The sequence below is a fragment of the Rissa tridactyla genome, chromosome 4 (genome assembly GCF_028500815.1).
Source record: "Rissa tridactyla isolate bRisTri1 chromosome 4, bRisTri1.patW.cur.20221130, whole genome shotgun sequence".
Taxonomy (NCBI): domain Eukaryota; kingdom Metazoa; phylum Chordata; class Aves; order Charadriiformes; family Laridae; genus Rissa; species Rissa tridactyla.
Window position 1 is genome coordinate 20863757 of NC_071469.1, and position 24380 is coordinate 20888136.

General features: G+C 40.4%; 1 protein-coding gene across 6 annotated transcripts in view; it reads right to left on the minus strand.

Annotated features, from left to right (window-relative positions):
* LRRC56 (leucine rich repeat containing 56) overlaps positions 1-24380 on the minus strand; it is a 66245-nt gene that overhangs the window by 24765 nt on the left and 17100 nt on the right. For all 6 annotated transcript variants that reach the window (XM_054199730.1, XM_054199731.1, XM_054199729.1 and 3 more), the window contains 2 exons: positions 18875-18962; positions 12557-12617 (listed from right to left, as the gene is read on the minus strand). In XM_054199730.1, the coding sequence (XP_054055705.1) occupies positions 12557-12617; positions 18875-18962 (149 nt within the window). The remainder of the gene's footprint in view (positions 1-12556; positions 12618-18874; positions 18963-24380) is intronic.

Below are 24380 nucleotides of genomic sequence, written 5' to 3' on the forward strand. Positions count from 1 at the left end.
AAAGCCAACCCCAACAAGATACATCTCTGGGCCATTCTGGGCTTAAAACATTTTCACTTGTCTTTGTTGCTTCTCATTGTCTCATTGAACTCACTGTAGCAACCGAAGTATTACACTACGTTCTATGCTATTTGCAAATACTTTATTTTCCATGTCACATTATACCTCATTGAAACCAAAAGTCCTTGCTGAGACCAAGAGGAGAGAGGCATTTGTAAATTAAATTGAGTGCGGATACACGTGCTTCTGTAACTAGCCATAATCATGCCTAAGTTAACCCAGATGCTTACTTCTAACTGTGGCCAGCAGGTCGAGGGAAGTGATTCTGCCCTGCTATTCCGTGCTGGTGAGACGCCACCTGGAGTACTGGGTCCAGCTCTGGAGCCCTCAGCACAGGAAAGACATGGACCTGTTGGAGTCAGTCCAGAGGAGGGCCACAAAAATGATCAGGGGTCTGGAGCACCTCTCCTGTGAAGACAGGCTGAGAGAGTTGGGGTTGTTCAGCCTGGAGAAGAGAAGGCTACACGGAGACCTTATAGAAGCCTTTCAATACTTGAAGGGGGCTTATAAGGAAGATGGGGACAGACTTTTTAGCAGGGCCTGTTGCAATAGGAGAAGGGGCAATGGTTTTAAACTGAAAGAGGGTAGATTTAGACTAGATACAAGGAAGAAATGTTTTATGCTGAGGGTGGTGAAACACTCAAAGAAGTTGCCCAGAGAGGTGGTGGATGCCCCGTCCCTGAAAGCATTCCAGGTCGGGTTAGACGGGGCTCTGAGCAACCTGATCTAGTTGAAGTTGTCCCTCCTTGCAGGGGGACATGGACTAGATGACCTTTAAAGGTCCCTTCTAACCCATTCTATTCTATGATTCTATGACTTTGTTAAAGTAAAATCACATGAAATATAGCGTTAGTTTCAAGTGGTCTCATTTTAGTTGCTGTCAAAAAACCTAGGGCAGAATAATAGGCTTGATCAATGTTGATGTAGTCAAGAGTCAGGAACGGCAATTCCCCAACACACGAATATACAGTGTGCATGGGAAGGATAGTGTAATTCTGTCTTAATTTCCTTTTGATCATTAAAACTGCTTGTCAGCTTAGTTACTGGTAGCATTTTAGCAATGAAAGATCAGTTGCTTTAACTCAGCTCCCATAAATTTGAAAGGAGTAGGGGCTGCCAAGATGCAGTTCTGTGGGCCAAGACCTGCCCTTGATCTTTTTTTTCCCACCCTATTCCAGGGCGGAATACCACCCTGGAATTCCACCCTACCCCCCCTGGCATGAAGCTGCACCCCAGACACGCTGTAGAAACTCAACACATCGTGCTGCATCTCACTGAGTACATTACAACTTCCACAAGAGCAAGTGAATTTTCAAATGGGATAAAGCTGAGACACACAGTAAATAAAACTCTCACACCCACATATCCATTGCCCCTCAGTTTAGCCTCAGAGCTAATGACAGTTCCTATAGCTTTGGCAATTGTTCATTCTCATTGTTGAAAGTTTACGTAGAAAAAAAACTAAGGATAATGAAACTGTGGTTACCAAATGAGTTATTTACATTGAAGGAATGAATCCCACAGCGCTTTAAAATTTCCTGCATGAATAACTTTTCAGTCTCCCACATGTTGTGTGCCTGTTTCACAGTATGTCTGAGCTTTGGCAGAGTTAAGACAGATATATTGCAACTTTGATTTAATATAGATCTCATCCTTCAAAATCAACGCTCGAAACTTTTAATGCTGCAGGGTAAGCAGAAGGAATATTCTGTAAAAGATCCAAATCGGTTGACAGATGCAGTGGTGTTAAGACACACACCACAAAAAAAGCCCCCCAAGCCCCTTTTTCTGAGTGCCAGAAAAACTGGAATTCTAGATTAATTGACCAGACAGAACTAAATAATTGGATCAGCTGTGAGTCGCTATTCAACTTCTGTCACGGTAACGGTTATAGAGTTTCCACTGGAAAAAAAAATACTTGCGATACTCCAGAAATGGGCTGATATGAAAACCTAGAGAGAAATTGTAATTTAAAGGGATCTAGTCCAAATATACAGTGGTGGGAATGCAAGTTCTCAAGATTCTTTAGATCTGGCACATTTGTGTGACACTAATGATTTTCTCCCATGGTTGACGGTCTTTTCTTCTTTGTACCTTTTCCTTCCCTTCTTTTCTTACCTGTGCATTCAATAAGAAAACAGAAGAAATACAGAAGCTTGCAGGAACAGATACAGGTACAACTTGGGCCTGTGAATGGCTGGCAAATGCCAGTTGATTTCCTCCAAGTTTGTTTTCTCTCTCAGCCTCTAACGTTCACCCCAGATTTGGCATGATAGACTTGTCTCCATATGCCCTGAGTCAAGACTTTCTCCTGAAATAATAGCTTCAAGGGAGGCTTTCTGTGCTTGTACTGGCATCCAGATGCTCTTTCACAACAGGCAAACAAGATGCAGAAGAGAAGCTTGGGGGACCTCAGTGCCCACCACTGAGGCAGACGAGACCTTCTAGATTTCCATACTGAGGGTGTTACTATAAGATAGAACCTCGGCATTTATTTCACAGTACACCAACAGACATCCCAAACCTGGTGCAGGTGTGCTAACTGGATGTACAGCAAATTCCACACGCCATCCTTGACTTATTTCAAACAAATTCCCACTCCAGGGAGATCTAGCAGTAGATGTTGTAATGTGTCCTCAGTCATGGAGATGAGCCTTATAGCAGAAGTGCAAACCCTCACAAGGGCTCTTAGCTGCCAGAGATGCCACTGATCAGCTTCACTGATCAATGGAGAGACTTCACATGTCAGCGGACTAATTGTTCTAGCTCCCCAGTGCCCTCCTGCCACGACAAGTCTCAAAAGGCCTGCACAAACAATTTCAGAGGAGCTCACACAAAATTCTCCCACGCTTCTTTACCTACCTTTGGAGGCAACAATAGTTGCCACCTACAAGTAACAATACTTTATAGACTAATTTGCAATGGTTCCTCTGCAGGTATAACTAATTGCAATGGTTCCTTTACAGCCTACCAACAATCTCACCACAATGGTACACAGTCTTTGTGCAAGAGAAACGTATACCACGTAGACTTCCAACTAGTTCATGAATTGGGATAAAACCCTTCATTGGCTAGTATCTATACTGATCTTGAGAAAAGCAATTTTATTAACTTGGGCTGGGTGGCTTTTGGCTGTGACGTAAGGGAATATATTCCCCGAAACAGCTATGTAACCCACTACCTGCTACATTATTCAAAAGTGGACACTCACACCATGACTGTCAATGGTTCTCTATATCTCTCCAGCGAAAACAAAGGTTTCTAAATTTATATACTTACCAATTTCTACATAAGCTAACTCAAATACTTTGTACAAATAATCTGGTATCACTCAAGTACAGAAGGTAAAAAATGAAATAATTGTATTTCACAAGACACAAATAGATAGATAGATAGTTTTCTTTCAAATTGTGTTGAGACTAATGTTTCTTCTGCACCATTAAGTTTGCTTGGGGATGCAAAAAGGAAAAAAAACTTCAGTGAAGATGGCTATGAGTGGTATTTAATATTAATGAGTGTATAAGCAAGAGAGATGACTCCCCCTAATTATAATGCTTTGTGATTTTAAAAGTAAATACCAGTTAACCTAAACTATTTAATAAAAAATAATGAGATTCTTGAAGACAAAAAACCCCAATCCACTCAGAAAAAACCTGCACTTTTACCTTAAAGTAGTGGGAAGAATCATTGCATACTGCAGATTAGAGGAAATACTCAAAATATACAGAATTTGCTTATTCACGTAGATGAACTTCACAGAAGGTCCTTTTAACAATGGTGGTTGTATTGTTTAAACACATAAGAGGACAAAAAAAGACTCATTATACACATAAGCGCATTTTCAAATATTTGTAAAATCCTGCAGTATGATTTAGCAACCATATTTTAATGTGTTTATTTTATAAAGGATAAAATTTATGCTACTGATTCTTACTATTTCTAGGGTCAAAATTTAACATGTGACAATAAAACTTTTTTTTCTTTGATTTAAGAAGTTCTTATGGAACAAATGTTACATTTTAAAACTGGGTTTACCTTAGGACGCTGAGAGCAAGAACTTTAAAAAAAAGTCTGTGAGACCTTAGTAGGGATAATTATTATAATTATAAATAAGGGCAAGATAAACTAAGCAACAATACGCAGAGTAAACCAAACCTCTCTAAGTTCTTGCTTATGGTGAGATGAAGCAGTAGAAAGTGGAGTGGTAGGACCGTGAGGCTGATTAAGTTCAAGCAAATGGTCTTTCAAACACGCAATCCTTCATAAAACTTCTACCAAAAGTGGGTGGTAGGTTTCATTATCAGACCTTTGTGTTCAGGTTCTCACCTCCACAAGAGGAACATACCGTGCAGGTTAAGGCAAAGGGTGAAGCACGTGCACACATTATACCTACTGATGGAATTGCAAACTTCGCCTCCTAAAACACAGAGACATTTCTGTATTTCTTTTTGCAGGTATTGATCTACCCCTGAGAGACCTGATGCACCCTGTAAAGATCTCAGGATAGGCAGATAAAACTTTGGAAAACAGCAAATCAGAAATAAATCTACAGAAAAAGCAGTGTGCCTGTATTTTAGGGGAAAAATAGCAACGGGTCCTTTGTGTGTAGTAATGTGTCTACAGACAATAACAACAACAACTAAACAAACTCCTGCGTGGAGAATATTTTGTAGAAATTAGATTATAAAAACTGATTTAGAAACTAGATTATAAAAACTGATTGTACACTGAAATTCTATTAATTTCTTCATCCCTTATTCATATTGCTTGGCAGTTACAAACTGACAAATACAACCACATAGCTTAATTTCCCCCCAACGTGATTCCCTCCCTTTTTTAAAACCAGCACTTACCTTGCATTCCAAAAACATAATTTCCCACTGAATATAATTATTTTCAATAAAAAACCAAACAAGCTGCAGACAAGCACCTCGCTTGTAGGAAAGAGGCAAAACAACCTACAAACCCATTAAACTAATGCTAAGATTATTTTCCTACCTATTTCCATGAAGACAACCCTTGCACAGCTGGATAGCTGCACTGGCAATGGGCTAATTACTACTTCTTCCCAACTCAGTTCTTTGGGTTTTCTCAGATGATGATTATAACCATTCTTTCTCATCACTGACTAAAATGAACACTTAGGTGTAAATTTTCATAAGTGATCCCTGACACTGAAACAGAGCAGCTGCAAACCCTAATAGCCAGGCATGTAAGTGCTTATTTGCTGGCAGAAATCAGCGAGTTATTACCAACATTTTTATTTATCATATTATAGTAGCCATCCGGAGTATGTAAGCGAGATCATGATCCCATTAGGCAAAGCCTTGTACATAACTCATTCAAAAAAACTGTGCCTGCCCCAAAGTAATATATAAAGTAAACAACTGAGATTGGAAATACAGCAAATTCCTACAGCTAATGCAGGCTGCTGTAGAAACAACAGCTAAGCCAGGAAGTGAGTTGTATTTTTGAAGTCCTGGTCCAGTGGCTCAGCCACAAAGCCTAATCTTGCCTAGTCTTGCCACAGCCTAGTCAGCTACAAAGCCTCTAGTTATTGCTATTACTATCTCCACTTGGTTCAAAGGGTAAAGCTGCCCCTGTAATCTCAGAGACTGGAATCAGGTGAGCTTGTGAACCCCTAAAAGGTTCCTCATTCACTAAAAGCAATTGGTGCATCTTAAGTAATTACTACTTGTAAGCAAACAGCATTTGTTAAGACCAAAACACTGATTAATACAGAATTTCAGGGATTCCCTCTGGAAATGACAAAAGCTTTTATCTGTGTGCTTTCTTGTTGAAGGAAAGGAAAGGAGAAATGGTGCACGGAGGGTGAGAGCCAGAGACGCGGCTTTTGCAGGTGTGAATGCATGCGCTTGTTTCTGCTCGCTGACCTGAAAAGAGTGAGGGCTGGATTCTTCCCATGGGACAAAACAGTCTACTCTCAAATGCTAGAGAAGGAAGGCAGGATGCCTCTGTCCTCAGACCCTGTCACAAAAACAGAAAAGCTGAGAAGTGTCCACCATCTCCCCTCTAGTCCCCAACCCCCTGGAACACACCATACTGTCAGCACATCCGCAGCTCAAGGAGTGCTCACTTCGAGATGAGCTGCATCTCCTGGCTGGGCAACATCAAGTGAAGCTGGACCCCAGAGAAAATCGTACATGGAAAAAGTTTGAGGCCTTCATGTCAATATGCCCAGGCTCCAGCAGAGGTATTTACTGCTCAAATATTCAACAGAGCTACGTTATCAAGGTAGTGGCTGAGGCAGCAGTAAAGAGGAGCTGACTTCTCATCTCAGGTGGGTGCACGGCATGAGACAGCAACCTGAAAGGGAAGGCCACTTTTTACCAAACATACTGCAAGCCGTGTGTCTATTCAGATGGTGGGCAGAGAAGGGGGACAATTATTTATTAAATGATGGGCTAACCTTACCTTGCAGATGTTTACTGGCAGACTTGCTGCACGCATTATCTATTATTTATTTACTTTGCTATTTCACTGGCCACGTTCATGCTGCAAAAAACGTTGTGGTCTCTGATGATCCTCTTATGGTTTCCATGCCCTGTATTGTACCGCAGCTTGGATCACAAAATAGAAACATGATAGCGGTGCCCTTGGGGGAAGAAACCTACCTCTGTGGAATTGCTCAGGTGACAATGAGAGCAGATTCTCTCTGCTCTGTCTAAGATGACGTGAATGCACTAGACACTCCCCACTGACCCTGTCATGACCAGGAGACTTTTAAACTTGGAGCTGCAATGGTAGGACCTGCCTCATAACCCTGTTCCTTTCAGGTACGCTCTGTACCTGACAGCCTGAAATAGGTGGCAAGGGGAGTTTCAGCTAGGGAAGGCTGCATAAAACGTAGCGCTGAAGGCAAGAACCATGGAAAGATGCTGCAAGGCCATGAACTCGTTTTGATGTCCTGTGTGCCTGCTGCAGAATGGAGCCTGAGCTGCAGAACCACAACGGTGCATTTGTACAGAAAACAAGTTCAGCTTCCCTTGCTGGTGAATCAGCCCGTCAGACTCCCTGATGTCTAAAGTCATAAAGACATTCACAGTCTTTATTTTCAGCACCTGACCTGGTGAAATTAAACCAAGAAAAGATAGAAGGATTACATTACCTTCCTAGTCAAGGGAAAGCTCGGCACCTCAGAGAAGTCTACCCAGAACTGATAAATGGTGAAAGCAATCAGACTTCCCTAGGGCCTAACGCAGACAGGCTGATTGTGCTTTACTGAAAATAATCCACTCGAGTAAAAGTAGCTGTATTTCTGTCCCGAAATCATTACATTTTATCAGTAACATGAATGTCCTTAAAACTGGCAATGCTAAATAAAACCTGAGGTCATAGCAATTTTCCCAAGGTTTGTAATATTCCCAGGGATCCGCAGCCATTAATACAGAGAAGACTCATTAATACAGAGATTAAGATTCAACTCGAATGCTTTCCTAGCTCCTGGCAAGCACTCAAAGTCCTCAAAGAACATGTTCTTAAGATAGCCTTCATAGCAACCTTAACTGCTGAAGGACTTTCAGGCTGGCTACACAGAAGAAACAACAGAAACACTTCCTAAAGAAATTAGCATGCATTTGACATTAAATGCTTTCTGCATCCAGAAAAGCAAATGTCAAAACAAACAGTGATGCTCCGCGCACTGAAATAAGGGCATGAAGAGATTCATCCAGGCCAAAGATGCAGTGGTTCTCTGACTGCATGTGTAAGTACAACCTAGAGCAAGAGCACTCTGATCCCTCATGAAACACTGTAAGCAACTAATGTAATACAAATAAACCACCTGTTAACAAACATTTGTATCTTTAATGCAAACTAAGTAACAGAACTGATTTTAGAAAATATTTGGGGATTTTATCTATCATAAAAGCAATGCTGATCCTTTGTGATCCACACAAAACTTGTTGCATTTATGTGTAGTACCTATATTACACACACAAGACATAGTAATCCAGTAATTGCAAAAAATTAGAAATGACAGTCAGAAGAAAAAGCAAACTGGAAAAAAAAAGAGCACAGAAAGGAATAAGTCAAAATGACATGGAAAGAACAAATTTGGGGGAATGATGCCCTTAAATCTCTTCTGTTTGAGAGAAAATGATCCAGCAAATAGTGGGTGCCGAGACACACTCTATCAGCAAGACATCAAATTCTGGGCTGATCAGTGTCACGTCTCAGTCTTATACAAGATGGTGTAACTTGGTCCAGATCCAGCAAAGCACTTGGACTAATGTTCAATTTTCAGCTTGTGAGCAGTTCCACTGAAGTCAAACTTCTTGTGACTTTAAGAGGTGAGCATTTGCTTAAACTCTTTGTTGGATAAGTACCAAGGAGTAATATTGCTAAGTTCGAATTCCTAAAGATCCTGATTCAGGTTTCAAAAATATTTTTAAACATTGGTTTAAAGCCCTTGCCCTTAATTAAGAAAGAATTAGTTTGGCTCTGGTTTCTTAAAGTCATGGAATGATCAGCAAAATCCTTTCTCAAATCACTTGGATCACATTTTCAGTTATTTTTTCACAGTCAAGAGGGATTGAAAATTTTCAAAAAGTGAATACAGAGATTCCTGCGTAGCCAGTCTTGTTCTTAGGAGCCGGTGTTAAAGAAAAAAAAAATTCTATCCTAAGACTCATAAAAGCATGAGAATTGTCAAATTTGAATGTACTCTGCACCTTGCTCACTTGAACCGTCAGGGCAGCTGACTCATTTCCACTCTCTCATGACAACTTTCCTGACCCAAATGGACCAGAATTACTGTCCTGTTCTGGGGGACTCAGGCAAGAGCGATTTGAGAGCTGCATGCAATGCAGACTGCAGCAAAGAAAAGTTAACTCCATCCAGATGAAGGAGATCTGCTTTCCTTTCACTATATACCTCATGCTTACTTTTGTACCCACATTTTGCAGTCTCTGCATTTCATCTCACTTAAATTATAATAACCTTTCTCTGTTACAAGCAGTTGCTTAAGTAGCCCTGGGAGCAGACCACGCTTCTGCTGGCTACAATGCGTAGAGCTGAATGGGAGGAAATGAACTTCAGCTGGTGAAAGAGCTTCTGCTATAAACTTATGGGAACCAGTTCCTGAGATTCCCCTGTCTGATTTAAAAGCCCTTTTATAAAGGTATCTATCTAACATTTTTCAACAGATCTTTTCATTCATCCCTGAATTGAGAATAAAAGCAATCTGATAAAAAATACATAGGCTACATGCCAAAGCAGAAGTAGTAATTCATTGGCCTTGAAATATAGTTCTTTTACTGGAAATGTTACAAAGACAAGGACCATGTGTCATCACTCCCCCCCAAAAAGGGCAGTTTTTAACAGTTACTCTTCAGAATAGGCTCCACGTTTCATCCTCAATTATCAGTTCATAAATTTAGAATTTCTTAGCTGCTAACAGATGGGTGAAGGTCAAAAAACAAGGACCTCATAAAATTAGTGCAATTTAGAAAAGTAACAACAATCTGAACTAATTTCTTTCCACTGTACACTGGATTTTCCAGAGCCGTTCCCATTTAGCAAAGGGCTAGCAGAAAACTAAAACCCAGGAAGCCAAAAAAAGAAATTCCCTTTCAGCCGCCAAGATGGATTATCTGCAAATAAACTTGGATATATTTTCCTTATGGATTAAATTAAATAGTTGATAATGATATCCTGTACTTATATATAGCCTTTCAAGGTTTCAAGTATTCAAAAGTAATGCAAGCTTTAGGAGGGTGGGGAGGGACCATGAATTTATAACTGAAGTAGCTCAACCACATTCCTCATCAAAGGAATCGGAACTCCTTCAGGAACTACCAGGAAAAGCCAATATAAAAACTCACCGACCTAACAAGCCTTACTCTCCCATAGAAAACTGTAATACACAAGTACCTTAATTCCTCACTGCCAGAATATCCCTCCTTTGATTTCTATCCAACGGTGAATGGCACTGCACACCTCAGCATCCTCGCAACTTACGTTCCTATGTGAGGCTGACGGGAGTAAATGTTTCAAAAAACATCAGTAACTAAAGTCTGGATCATAAATCCTTATTTTGACATCTCCCTATATGCAGTTTACTATCAAGAGAATTCTTCTCCCATTTTCAAACTGAGAAAAGATGTTTTAATTTCATTTCATTCTGAAATAATTAGGAAATTCTACTCCGCAAGACAGAACAAACAAAAATAAAGTGACAAAAAGCAAGTTTCCTATCGTATTACCCACTCATGCATACACACTGACAGTCGTTTGTTCATAATGATTCACCATAATACATTTTTTTCACATAATATAACATGAAAAGAATGCTTTCAACATCCCAAGTATATACGAAACATCCTCTATCTTTTGCCTGCTTTTCTGTCCTTACCTTCTTTTCAGTAAACAAACCAATCTTCCAGCCTGTCTTTATGAGACATTTCCTGTTATCTGCTGCTCATTTTCAAATTACAACCACAATGATTCTGACCTTATGGCTGAGAAAGTCTGTGGGAATTACCTTTAGTGAGAAGGAAGAACATTTTTTCTATCATCCTCAAAAACCTCAGCTGCAAGGGTTTGGTTGAATACAACAAAATAATCACTTTTTGGGCAGAATTCAAACATCAACAAGTTTAATTCATAAATAAGATCTCTAAACATTTTTTAATAAATGGCAACAGCCTGCTAGAATGGAAGCAGCTATGTTACATTAGCTAGAGCAGACATCGCAACCACCGGACAGCAATGTTGCTGTAATGGGCATTAAATTGACATGATGCAGACATCCAAAAATAAAGTTCAAGTACTCGGGCTGTGCTTCCATGGGCTGTGCCCTTAAGTGATCTGTGTTTATCAATGACAGATTGTCGAAGATGGAAATTAAGAAAGGAAAGCTACTGCTGTACTATACTGACCGAGTTCTGGTCTGGGAGAGCTAACAGTCTTCTCTTCCTTTACCTATTCCCTGACAATTGCATTTAACTTACACACAAAAAGCACACTCATTTAAAGGAGGAGCAGGTAGCTTTTCCCGGGGTTTGTGTGCCTGGGAAGCGTCACAATATTAGACTTGATATCCAAGCCAAAACTTATTTACATTATAGTTGATCAAAACAAAACTCAAGTTGAGACCGTATGTTACCTGAATCAAGGACCAAAAGGATGCCAGGTCACAGAAAATGGTTTGCCAAAGCTTTTCAGGACGGAAGTTAGAGCCTCAGAATACAAAGGGATGTGCAAAATCCTACTAAAGCCGTAAGTCAAATAAACTAAACAGTTTAGTTTTCCCAAACTGCATCCTGTATTCAATACCAACAGAACTGTTCAAAACATTTCCATTGACACATTTTAAGAGAATATGGCTTTTTGACCAAATCCCCCCTTTTGAATTTTTTTCAATAAAGTGTCATTTGATATTGTCAAAAATATAACTTTTTTTCACTGACTACTTACTTCTCCATTGCAATAATGGAGAAATTTCATGCTTATGACACTGGCTGGTTGCCATTAAAATAACTGCAGCAATGTAGAATCACCACTTTTCCATGTTATGGACTAGAGGTAGAAAAAAAAAATTAGACTGCAAATTTCTCTCTCTCTCATCTCATCACCAGAACAAGGAAAAATAAGATCAAAGTGTGACAACTGAAGTTCATTAGCTACTTTAGTGACGATGCATGAGACTGAGAAGGATTTATTGCCGTTCCCCTCCAGGGAACATGTTCTCTTTAACAAGAATGAGCAAAATCACTATTTTTTTTCCCCCACAAATTTAGCAGATGGCCATACAAAGCCAAAACCAGTCCTGTTTAACATGAAGACGTCCTTTTACACAGCTCTTTCTTTACTAATATGAACCATACTTTTCCATTATGCATTAATTACCAAGGATAATACAGATAACAGCACAGGAGAGAGAAGACAGCTCTGCCTCCCCTCTGCGATGATTTTCACTTCTAGCTTCCCAACCTGCCAAGTCCCCAGTTCTCTGGGAGAAAATGTGTGATGCTTTCACAGAGCTCAGCAAGCCAGGGACATGCAGTCTTCATAGCAGCTCTCATAAACCCAACTTCATTGACTTCAATAAAGCCAAAGTGATTTTCATCAGCTGAGGAACTGGTTTGACCTGTATAGAACAGGCTACTGTGCAGAATAAAAGCCCAAAGGCTGAAACACTCTGAAATCCAAGCACCTAGACATAGATAAGAGGGGAATTTCTAGCTCCTTTCAAATTTGCAACAAATTTCCATGGACTTCGGCATGGCAGGAACTTCCCTGGTGGGAGACTGGGGCTAATTCATTGGCATCATTGCAGCTACAGTGATTTATTCCAGCTCAGGTCCTCTCCCTAAACTTATGCGGTTGCGGAGCATATATTCATGACCTAATCCATTATCACGGCATGGGGAAATGGAAGAAATGAAAGCAGCACAAATGAAGATTTTATCACCTAAATAAAATTGAGGGCTGATATTCTTTATGTTTATTTCGGTTATCATTCATTTCTTACCTCACAGACACAAGCAAGCTATTGTTCAACTTCAGTTCTCTCAGATTAGGTAGATAGGCACCTATGGGAACAGAATAAAGAATCTTTTTGCAGACCTGGGAGTAGAGTAAAGGAAACTTCTGACAATTACAAGTTGAAGCATCTAATTTTACGTGCATTTCCTACCTGTTTCTGCCAGATCTGTGCTGGACCTCTTCTAAGAAAATTAATGAGATTATTTCACTCCAAAAATATTTCACCATTTGCATTTTTGCAACACGTATGTATTGTCTGCATATAATTATAATTTTTGGAAGCCCTCTCTGACAATTCTGATAGAGCACCTTTCCAGACAGACAACAACAGAAACTGGCTTGATGAGTGACTGTTTAATTTGGTCTGATTCCCAAACCTTATTGACTATTAACTGAGTGACACTCTGAGGAGGTAAGGGATGCTTTAGAGTATAGCATTGCATGACCCCTGATTTCTACATAATGCTCTTGCTTCTCTCCCCAGAAATCTTTTTTCTACCTATTTAATGGCAAGTAGTGATGGACTTATTGGATATACAGATAAATAGCACTTGTTCAAAATGTGCTTTTGAGTCAAACAACAAAAGCATAATTTCCTATGTCACAACACCGTCTTTTATAGTTCAGAGGTCTCCAAATGCTACTTAGTTTTGCTAGGCATTGCCTTTTCCTTTTAATTTCTGGATGTGATCTATTACTTACTATTCAATTGTACAAGTTTCATATCTATGAAAACCTCACTACTCAGTACTTGTTATTACTTTGACTAATGCTTTTTTCTATTCCCAAGAGACATTTGCCTTTTTGGTTGCATCTAAAGGTATCTCTGAACCAAAATCATAGGACAAATCTCTCCAAGCTACAGAATAATCTACATATAAGCTGAAGTCCCAGGAAACTTTTGCTATTAATAACAGCAAATTTTTACCCGTTCCCACTAGCAGAGTTTACCCATGGCTGGTGAGCGTTCTCCAGTATAACATGCAACCATATAGAGGTAATACCAATTTTAGACAAACTGGATCTTTTCTAAAAGATTAAAATCTGTTCTCAGAAAATATTTTTATGAGTCCTCTGAGTAATCTCTCTCTGGCAAGGGTGATTTAGCAGTGTGCAGAAGGACATCATTCCAGCTCTTTGCAAAGGATCAAAAGAAAAAAAGAAAAAAAAAAAGAAAAAGGGAGTGGAAGGGAGTGGGATCTCAAAGGCAAACAAAGGAGATCATGTTGTTTGTCCCATTTCCCTAAACAGAACAAGAATGTTTATGGCAAAAACATTTTACTAAATCATGTTTTAGTAGAAGCACTATCTATACTAATGCTATTTGGGAGTGATTATAATCCACATATTGATCATGCTATACTGCAAATATTTAACTTCATGTCTTTTCAAAGCTCTTTAGAAAATATTAAAAATTCAAAACACATTGTGTAATTTTTTTAGTCTTATTTTTTAATCACTTTCCGTAATCCATAAAAATTGTAGTTCAAATTGTAACACACCATCCTCATCCTGCAGGGCATACTTTCTCATGTCAAACCAGTTTTATAAAGTATGGCAACAAAATAATTTGGAATCCCAACAGAGGAGATACTAGGATCTCTGTTAATTATTCACAGCAGTCATACTAGCTACTGAGCAAAGACTTCCTCGGATATAATCCATGCACTAAGAAATGCCCCCCCACTCCCCTCCCCCCAGAAAAAAATCAAAATCTAGATTAAAAAAGAACTGCTGTCCTGTTTCTGATGAGAAACCTGAAGCACAGAGAGATGAAATGACCTCCCCCCAAAGCGGTAAAGGAAAAAAGGAAGGATGCAGTAGCCTCTCCAGCCCCAGCACAGCAGCGGGTAATAGCCTTGACACAGATTCAGAGAGGTTAGAGGGTTACCAAGCAAAGGCTATTGCAAAGCATTACAAAGTAAATGGGTTTTAAAAACTAGTATTAAGCAGAAGATTTGAATGAGAAGTCAAGAAGACTAGCTCAGGAGAAATGGAGACACTTGCTCTAGAAAAAGCTTTCCACTGTATGCATTTAGGGTTGGTTCAGGAAAAAAAAAACAACTGTTAAAAGATTCAAAGAGGCAGACTGACAGGCTGACGATACAATTTTCACATCTGGTTATTTCATTATTGTAACCCAATCCTCCATCTCAGACATTTTATTGTATTTTGGCACAATCTATCCCTGGGAACTTACAGAATGTTAAGCTCTAATGTGCTGTTTACTAGACTGAAATAAAAGTATACTATGTGCAGTGGTGCAAAATTCTGCCAGTAAGACTTTTGCAATGTATTTCTCCAATTCTGCAGGTTCTTCCCTCCTTTAAGTTTTATATTCTATATGTAATTGTTCTTTGGTGCTAAGAATTCATTATCCACTTGATTTTGCTTGTTTTTATAGTCCCAATTCCTTATATATAGATTGGAGACTGGAAGATTAAGTTAGGAAGAGAAAATTGTAAAATGAAGATGACAAAATAAGAGATCTATCCAAATGTAACAACATACTTCTAATTGTCTTAATTTTAACCCTCATGGCATCTTTCCTGAGAGCAAGGATGCAATTTATTCTTATAGTAACATAAAAATTCTCTAAGATATCAACAATATTAACTTCTAATATTAATCTTAATAGTACAAACAATATATTCCTCATCCTGAAACTGCCTTCATACTGTATAATTTTGATTTTTAAAAACGAGAATGGTCCAGAAAAGTGCTGATGACTGCAGTACAAGGCTGAGAATTCAGAACGGTGAGCAATATTATCTCGTCTGTCTACGATTCCCTTTCACTTAATACCCTTTTTGTTATATGGCTGTGAAATTACTAACCACCAACAACGTACTAAACTATTCTACTGTACTATCCCAGTGGAACAAAACTAAATGAAGAGCAGAAAGAAAACAAAGTTTAAGGTAGGTGTAGGTGAATAAAAGTGATACATGCATGCTCAATAATATTGCCTTAAGTGCTGGGTACTTAACCAGGTTAGCAACGCAGATGTCTTTCTCAGCTGCCTTGGTACAGCAGGTGACATTTAGAAAACCAACTAGAAGTAAGGAGCAAACAGGCAAGATGCTGGTTTTATTATATTCTACAAGCTACAACACTTATAATACTTGTTGTTTACATTACAATGTATTCTTGAGGTAGCACCATATATTTTGGTTTTCTATTATTAACAAAAAATCATCGTGGCTTGACTTCTTTATGCCTTCTGGAATACAGATTAGTGAAAAACATACACAAAAGAAATTACTGACAAACACTTGCATTGACATCAGGCAACCTATGTGTTTTGTTGATCCTGCAGTACAAAACAGACATGTGAACACAGGCTGCACTCTTCTAGCAAGAGCAACCTGATACATAAATTAAACTGGCTATTTAATTCACTTAAGCTGTATTTGATCAAGTAAGATATATCACCTTGATTTTATTTCCGTGCATGTTCTAAATGTGCATTTTTTACATGTTTCTGGGGTGAACTGGGCAATGCAATTGGACATAAGACCGCAGCACTTGCAGGTAAACCCAAGCTATCTGCAGTCTAGCTACCTGAGATGAGAATCTCCCAAAAAACCACATCAGTACAGGGTTCAACATAAGCTCGCTGCCCCAGTACGTACTTGTGACTCCTGGAGAACCTGCCCAAGCCCTGCTGCAGCGGGTGCTGTGGCACCTTCTCAGTGAGGCTTGTCAGCACCAGCTAAACCAAGACCAGCTGTGGGCAGGGACGCAAATGGGGGCTCGCACCTCCAGCCTCCACACTGGCTTCCTGACCACGCAAGCACCTGCCACTGCGATGCTGGCTGCCGACAGACATCTCCCAGCTTTGCAACAGGAATACCAACAAATAGAGCAAGAGGAAAGAGATGACCCTGACTGAAAAATAACGTGTGCCTACTTCTGAACCTTTAGCAGAGCTTATCCTTGATAAAACGCGTGCAAGAGAAGCTGCAGTCTCCAGACATGTAATCAACTTAGCCTGGCCACCAGCAGGCAACAATTCAATAAGTACCAGCGAACAGCACTGTGGGTAACTTGATTTGTAGCTATTAAAATCACTTAGAAATAAGAGAACTATATAGTGTCTTAAATGACTCTCTCCCACCATTACTTTCAACAGGAATTTTTACGAGCTGGTCATGAATTCGGTCCCAGACCTGTCAGCAATCAAAACCGAAGGGATAAGCTAATGAAAAGGAAATAGTCCATCTGTTTGAGTATGAACTGAAGCCTACATGCAGCTGAAGAGCACAGAAGTGAAGTCCAAGATCTGCAAAGCTGGTTACAAGACTTGCCAGGGCGGTTTAGTGTTTCGCCTGTCACTCAGCAAGGTGCACTGAAAACAAACAGCTAGAGATTTCAACAATTACCCTGAGCCCTGCTAAGACTCAGATTCAAGCTCTGGCACGACGCCTTTCCTAAATTTTAAAACTGATCACGTGAAAATATTTTAATATTGTCCTTTTCATGTTTTAGCCCACAACCTGTCCCTAAGAAACGTAACCATTCCTCCCCACCATGTCACACCATTGTGTCGAGGCTGACCTGACGAACTGGGAAAATTTAGCAGGATGTTTAAAATTTAAAGTTTAGCACATCCCAAAGTGGAATGCTCGTAAGAAAAACTCAAGCAACATGTTTTAAATCACTCTGGAAATCTTGCTAAAGGAGATGTAGGTTAACACAGTGCTTGTGTTACAGTCTGTGTATGGCTGCGAGCATTGAAACGTTTCTCAAGTGGAAATTGCAATGTGAATTTGGGATTCAAGTGCTGCAAGGGTTCCAGGTGACCCAGAGTTATGTGCAGTCTGTCCTAACCACCTGCTGACATTTGTAAAGAGATGTTCACAGGGAGGAAATTCAGAAATGCACTTTAAAAAAAAAAAAGACTAAAGGAAATTCAGGATGGTCTTGATATTCTGTTATTCTCAAAAGCCATGGGGACCTGCAGCTGCTGGTTATTATAGGCCTCAAGGGCCAACTCTTGGTGGAAATGGTGGGACATAAATAAGATGGAAATTGTTTGCAACATGGGAATAGTGCTCTGTATTCTGTAAAAGTTGCAAAAGCCTCACCACGGGGAGCAGAAAGAAAGGGTAGAAGAAAGAAAGGGTACTACTTTCCAGCAGTAGAAAGGAAAGGGAAGTACAGAGTGAAAAAGGTGAAACATTTTGCTATCTTGCCGCAGCTAATGTAAAATGGCATAGGAATGGGAGCACCACTTTCGAGCATTGTAGAAATGGCATAAGGAGATTTTCTTATCAACTGGAGGAAACATGACTGAATAGATTATGATCTCTGAAAGAAATTGATGTAATTTACCTTAAATTATCAAGTCCCTATCAGGAAGAGACCTATTTATGAAATAAACAGAATAACCAATACAAAGTGGCTATATAATTCAAGACAAAAGCCCCCTTCACTCTACGTGCTTAACCATTCTTGACAAATTGACATCAAAAGACCCACTAAAGCTAATCGCCTGTTACATTATAGTCACTTGCACATGAAAATGAACTGCTTGGCTGAAAATACCAGCACACTTTTGGGGATGCAACTCCTTTTGGCACAGAAAATATTACCCTGCAGTAGTTACTCAGCTTCAGTGTAGCAAAAGATGGACTTGGTTGTGATGGGAATCCACATGACAGAAAATGACTGCCAGTACTAGAAAAAAGGAAGGTTTCATATTCTCAGTGCTAACTCTGCTACAGAGGGAATTTCTTTCATACTTCCTTACTTCCACAGTGCAGTGACCATGACATAGACACAAGCATTAAGGCTGTTTGGGGCTCACCAAAATGACATATCTATCAAGCGCATCATCCAGCACAGCTCGATGAGACAGTACAGGATGCAAAGACAGGCTGCTGGCAGCATGAGCAGCCTGATACCACCAGCGATTTTTCAGCCACAGGGGAATCTCATAGTGGTGAGAAACTGAACTTGGCTATTGTTTTGCTAGAGTAGCGCCAAGTACTCTAGAGGGCAAAGTAATCAGTAAATGCTCATTTAGGGCCTAGAGGCATGTCATTCCAGAGGAATTTATTCAAACTAATTTGCTTTAGACAGAAGCGGTGTCACTCATCCCATTGCCATAGTTTTCAGTCCTATTTAGAGCCTCACAGAAGAAAACAGAGATCAAGGAGTGAGAGGTACCAGGGAGATCATGTTTCAAGAGCTCTTGAGCAGGACAGTACGTTACACTGTTCCTGAGTCCCCAGTCCTGCTTCAAAACACGATAAAGGGAAATCTGAGGTGGTGATCAGAAGATAAAGTGTTTTCTTACCAAAGCTTCCCAAGCTGTTCTCTCTTGTATCTACTCGCATCTCTAGGGCCTTCACTCGCTGCAGATCATCTACCCCTGTCAAAACTTTCTGTAAAGATAAGCAGAGATAAAGGTGTACTCTCGTGCAATAAACCAGCTGACACAGGAGCAAAAAGGTGTAACAAGCCTTTCAACCAGTGCTTTGTCAACATATACTCCAGGTCAAAATGGCTAGACATGCGATCACATTGAAATAAATTTAGTATTCAAAGATCTTTCTTCCTTGTAGTTCCGAATTGTTCTAGTCTCACATAACTTCTATACTGCTTAAAGAGTCAAGGCTGAGGGTTACATTCAAGCTGCAAATCAACAACAGACCTACATGCCAATTAACTTAATTTAAACAGTATGTCCATGCTTTAAGATTTGCATAAGTCTTGTGCTAATACTCAGCAGATAGGAAGTGTTACCCTTAAGTGTCACCTGTAATCAAAATGGCACTAGGCAGTAAAACTCAACAAAACACACTGTTTAGCCTTTTAACCCAAAACTATGAAAAGGAAACATGATTTTAGCTCAAGAAGCTCCCTTTTCTGAAAGAAGACAACACTAATTTCAAGAATTACGAATTCCTTTGAAAATATCTAGGCAATTCAAACAGAAGTCTCCAAAATATTTCATTATTTTTGCAAAATCTTAGTAACAGGATCAACCACTGCTTTAAGGAAGGGTTTGTGTATGAATGCAGGATCTTTCCTACCTTATCACTGGATCTTTCCTAATATCCTAAAGTTTGTGCTGTTACATACATATAGATTTTGCCTTGACAGAGGTAAGCAGGAGGACAGAAATGCGGAGGAGGGAGGGAAGCTCTAGGACAGACAGTGAAAAATACAGCAAGGCTGTGAAGTCCTAAAATACCAGGCTGCAATTCCACGGGCAGCTGAAGCAATCTCATGTTAGCACTGCTCTCATCCACTGTTCCTTCCTCCTATGACCCAGATCCTCACTCCCTCGCTTGCCTCATCCAGGCTACATGTCCTACCACCTCCTTTGCATCAGCTTTGGGTGCTTAGTGGATCCTTCCACACACAAATTCAACAAAACTGAGGGAGGGAACTGGGTCCTTTCTTCCTGATGTGTTAGCCGTTCATGAAGGGTCTGAAACACTCCTTGAGAGACAAGAAACGAGGTTTTTGTGTCACAATAACTGCCTGAAAGAACTGATGCTATGCATAGTGATACAACTACTAAATTTTCACCTTTCTGTGTCAAAAGAACTAGCACGTGAGGGTAAAAAAGTCCACTTCAAAGAAATGTCTGACCCTGGCATCAGTGTCTCCTCCTCAATGATGAATCAACAGCATGGGCTGAAAGAATTATTGTCACCTGCCTTTTACCCCTCTAAGATGAAGGGAGGAAGTCATTAAACAACCTCCATGTACAGGGGACAAGTTTTCTTACTATTAAAAACTTACAACATTCTTGAGTTTGTTTAATAAGGGGGAAATTATTCATTAGAAGGGAATGTGTAGGACCACCTCTGTTTATGAGTTTTGGGGAGAAAAACTAACCACAAGAACATCTAGTTCATTTTGCAGGGGAAAAAGGCAGTTGCGACATTCCTGCTCCAACTAAAATTTGTGTTGCGCACAAGCGACTGCAACTTAATTCACTCTGATGGTTCCACATCCTCTTACCAAGGACCAAACATAGTCTGAGTGTAACTGAGGTGACAGTTTAAAAGGGCATGGTTTCCCGAAAAGGCTGAGCATCCATCCTTGAAAAACTGACTCCCTTTGTAAGGTCTTGACTTGGACTCCTAAGAAACAGAGTTATCCAAAATCTTCGACTGTTTTTGAATCGTCTTTAAAACATTGTGTTTAAAATTATTTCTAAACTTATGTTTTTAAACTGCGATTTTAATTAGGCTGAGCCTAAGAAAGCTTCTAGACTTTCTTGCCTCACCACTAGAGTATAAGAAACAACGGTCTCAGGTGAAAACTTGGGAGTCCCCAGTGGCATACAGAAATTTGCTTTCTATCCCCAGATGCAGCCACCACAAAAATGGTTTTGGTCCTGCAAAGAAGGCAATCTTACCAACTACAGACTTCTTCCTCCCACCAAGTAAACACAAGTTCCCTCCCTGCAAGACACATTTTGCATTAATCCTTTTTAAGCAGATGACACTGTCTGTCATAGAGCATGAGAGTATGTGAGAAACGAGAGCTAGCTGACATCCTGGCACACAACCATGCACTCGCTTTTCTGGACTTGGACACAAGCTCATTGTCATTAAAGGAAGCTTCTTCTGAAAAATACCTCCCCTCTCCCCATCAAAATAGTCTTAAGAGCCAATATCATTAGAAGACAGAATCAGAAGAGGTTCCAGAACAAGTAATAAGCATAAGGTCATACACTTTGTCAGTAGAATAGCAGAAGGTCCTGGCACCAAAAGGAGCCTTTGCCTTTCTCCTCTGCTGTCTGCAAGTTCCCTGCACACTGTCCTTCCCCCTGCTGTATTCTAGACAGCTTCCTTTCACAGTTCTACTCCTTATTCTCCTCTCTCAAAATCCAAGCATAAAAGCTGCATAAAGTTATATTCTCTCCTCTTCTAGGGTTCCCTATTCCTTTTCCTCATAGCAGGGATTACCGGTGTGCTTCTTTGCCCTCCTTTTACTCTTCCAGATCCACGATTAGTACTTTTTCCCCTGAGAGATGAGCTGCTCAGTACTTCCATATTTTGTACTGCAACCAGCAGAGCTGTGGCTCCAGTGCTGGAAAGGGTTATTGGCTGCCACCACCAGCTCTTTGAACTATAGATAGCTGCCTTGAAGCATGTGCTAACCAGATGTGACAGACTCCATGTGCTGTCAGTCCCCACTTCCCTGTTCTGCTTTTCCAAGAGTCTCTGAAAATCACTGTCCTTCCATCTGCTGATGCCGAGGAGGTGCTTGGAGAGCTTGGAACCGATTGGCCATGGGATGCAAAAGCTATTGTACTGCATGAAGGAAACGAGAAACGCTCTTGGGTTGAAGATATGAGCTCATTTAAAGAAGCACAGAGACCCCAGGTGTTGACTGCAAGCTAGTTAGCAAGCAAAAGGCCAGGGCGGCAGTTCAAGAGAATGTTACGTGGTGAACGGTTCCTGTGGAAGATAGTTAGGACACTCCTACTCCCCAGACACCTTTCTTGGCTTACTGGTGCAGCTGGAAGTGTGATACATCTCACGCGTCACAGCTAAAATTCTGGCACCAGGAATGGGGGACATTTAGGGAAGGATGTGGAAGCATTTAAAATAAAGATGACACATATTTAGCAGGATCTCCCTTTTATGTCGTTGTTTAATTTCAAAGCATGGGAACCTTCATCAAAATTTGAAAGGAGGGATATTTAGGAAGAATTTTGCTGCTATTGGGTAGCAAAAGAAAAAAAAAAATCATGGCCAAACACACTGAAGGGATCATCATCTTGGACAGAGAGATGTCTGGCACCACGCGGGTAGAAGTGATGCTCAGGCGCTCTCCATCTCTTCGTTCCTGGCCATGCCAGGTCCAGGAAAGCTCCTGCCCTAATTTAAAGGGCTGTTCTGACAGCCAGGGACAGAAGGTCTCTGTGCCTGTGCCCCAGGAATGCTTACAGACATGAAGGTGCTGTGCCATCTAGGGATTTCTTTGGCTGTTTACAGCTGCTCAGCCTCAACGTAGCGCAGACAAAAAGGGACCAAGGATCTGTTCTAGGCGAAGAGCTGGATATACTCGGAGCTATTTTACATCAAAAACATACCTTGAAAAAACTAACTATAATTCCAGGCTGATTGTTGGTGTCCAGAGAGGATTCTGCTTGCGATCTACTGCCCGGTGAGGCAGGTATCAGTTAGACAGAGAAGGAGGTTGTTTTCTGAAGAATCAAACACGAAAAATCTTTCCAGCACATGACGTTCAAGAAGGTGGCCTGACAGCTTGATTCTGGGCAGCGAGCGTTATACTCCACCCTAAATTTGTTTATTTGAAAGGATCAATTTCCATGGTAAAGCACTGCACCATTCTTTGAAGATGAATAAATGATAAGTAAAACAAAGACAGAGAAAAGTCTGCTTTACTTTTTTGCACCTCCTTCAAAATAGGAGTAAAACTATTTTCCATGAGATCATGCAGAAGCTATTGGTAAACAATTTAGCCAGTATTTTACGAAGCAACTCCATGATGGCTCACAAACCATTCCCATCATGCAAAACGTCTGGCCAATATCTAACTGCAGAGCGTGCACTAGTTTGGAAAGATTTTCTTCTGACTGACAGGAAGAGCCAATAAGTATTCTACAAATAATTGCAAGTGAAAAATACTTCAGTGCTTGCAGAGCTTCCCAACCAGCAGAACGGTCACCTGGGGATGCAGGGAAATACAGTTCAAGCCCCACTTGCAGCTCTCTGTAAATTCCTTAATTGGCAAATAATATCTGTTCAATTAAAGCTGGTGTATACAACTGATTTCTTCTCTCTTCCCTAGATTTTTCACATACTCTAAGAAAAGTAGATATAGTGCTGAAGAGCATGTTGTGTGCAGCTGTCAGAGAAGTATTTCCAGCTGTGCATTTATTTTGCTGTTCCTGGTTAATTTGGCTAAGACAGGAATTCCTGAATGGTGAGCTTATTTTCTTTTAATACTGCACCTGTATGCAAATACTAGATTCATGTCCATTCATGTGTTTGTTGCTTTTTGCAAGGATTTTATTTCAAATTCCCAACTCAAGTGTAATTTCTCCCTGCACAAAAACCCTAGTGTTGCTAAAAGGATAACAAAGTATGTTCTTCTAAGAAGAAAATTACTAGAACTTTAACAAGGTTTTGAGTGATTCTAAGTCAAGGGATTTTAAATGAGCGGGAACAGACCTTCCCTGTGGTCACAGAATCACAGAGTGGTAGGGGTTGGAAGGGACCTCTGGAGATCATCTAGTCCAACCCCCCTGCCAGAGCAGGGTCACCTAGAGCAGGCTGCACAGGAACGCGTCCAGGTGGGTTTAAAATGGCTACAAGCTGCAGATGCCCGTCATGACAATATATAGCTGTATTTCACTCCTTTCTACATATACGTACAAATACATTCTTCTCTCAGCTCAGATGAAGAGATTAGCTAGGTGTTCAATCTGCGATAAAGACAGAACTTCTTGGCTTGTACGAAAAGTGTAGATGAGAGCAATAATTATGACATTTAAGTGGTGGTGGATGCATTAGTAAAAATGTCTTTATTCTTGTGCCGCAGCCTCTGAGTTATGCCAACAACTCTACATTGATAGGCCCTGCCTAATCTTGCTGTCTCCAGTTCAACTGCCCCCTGACCCGTACTGGGGACTGACCAGTACTGGGGATTCACAGTACTGACACCTTCTGTTTTTAAACCAGTATTAAGGGTCTGATGCTGCAAGCTGCTGGGACATCTCCTAACTATCACAAACTTCAAAGGGCACATGAGGCACGAGAAACTATATGAGAAGTTTGCTGATCTTCCAGATATAGGCTGCATCATTT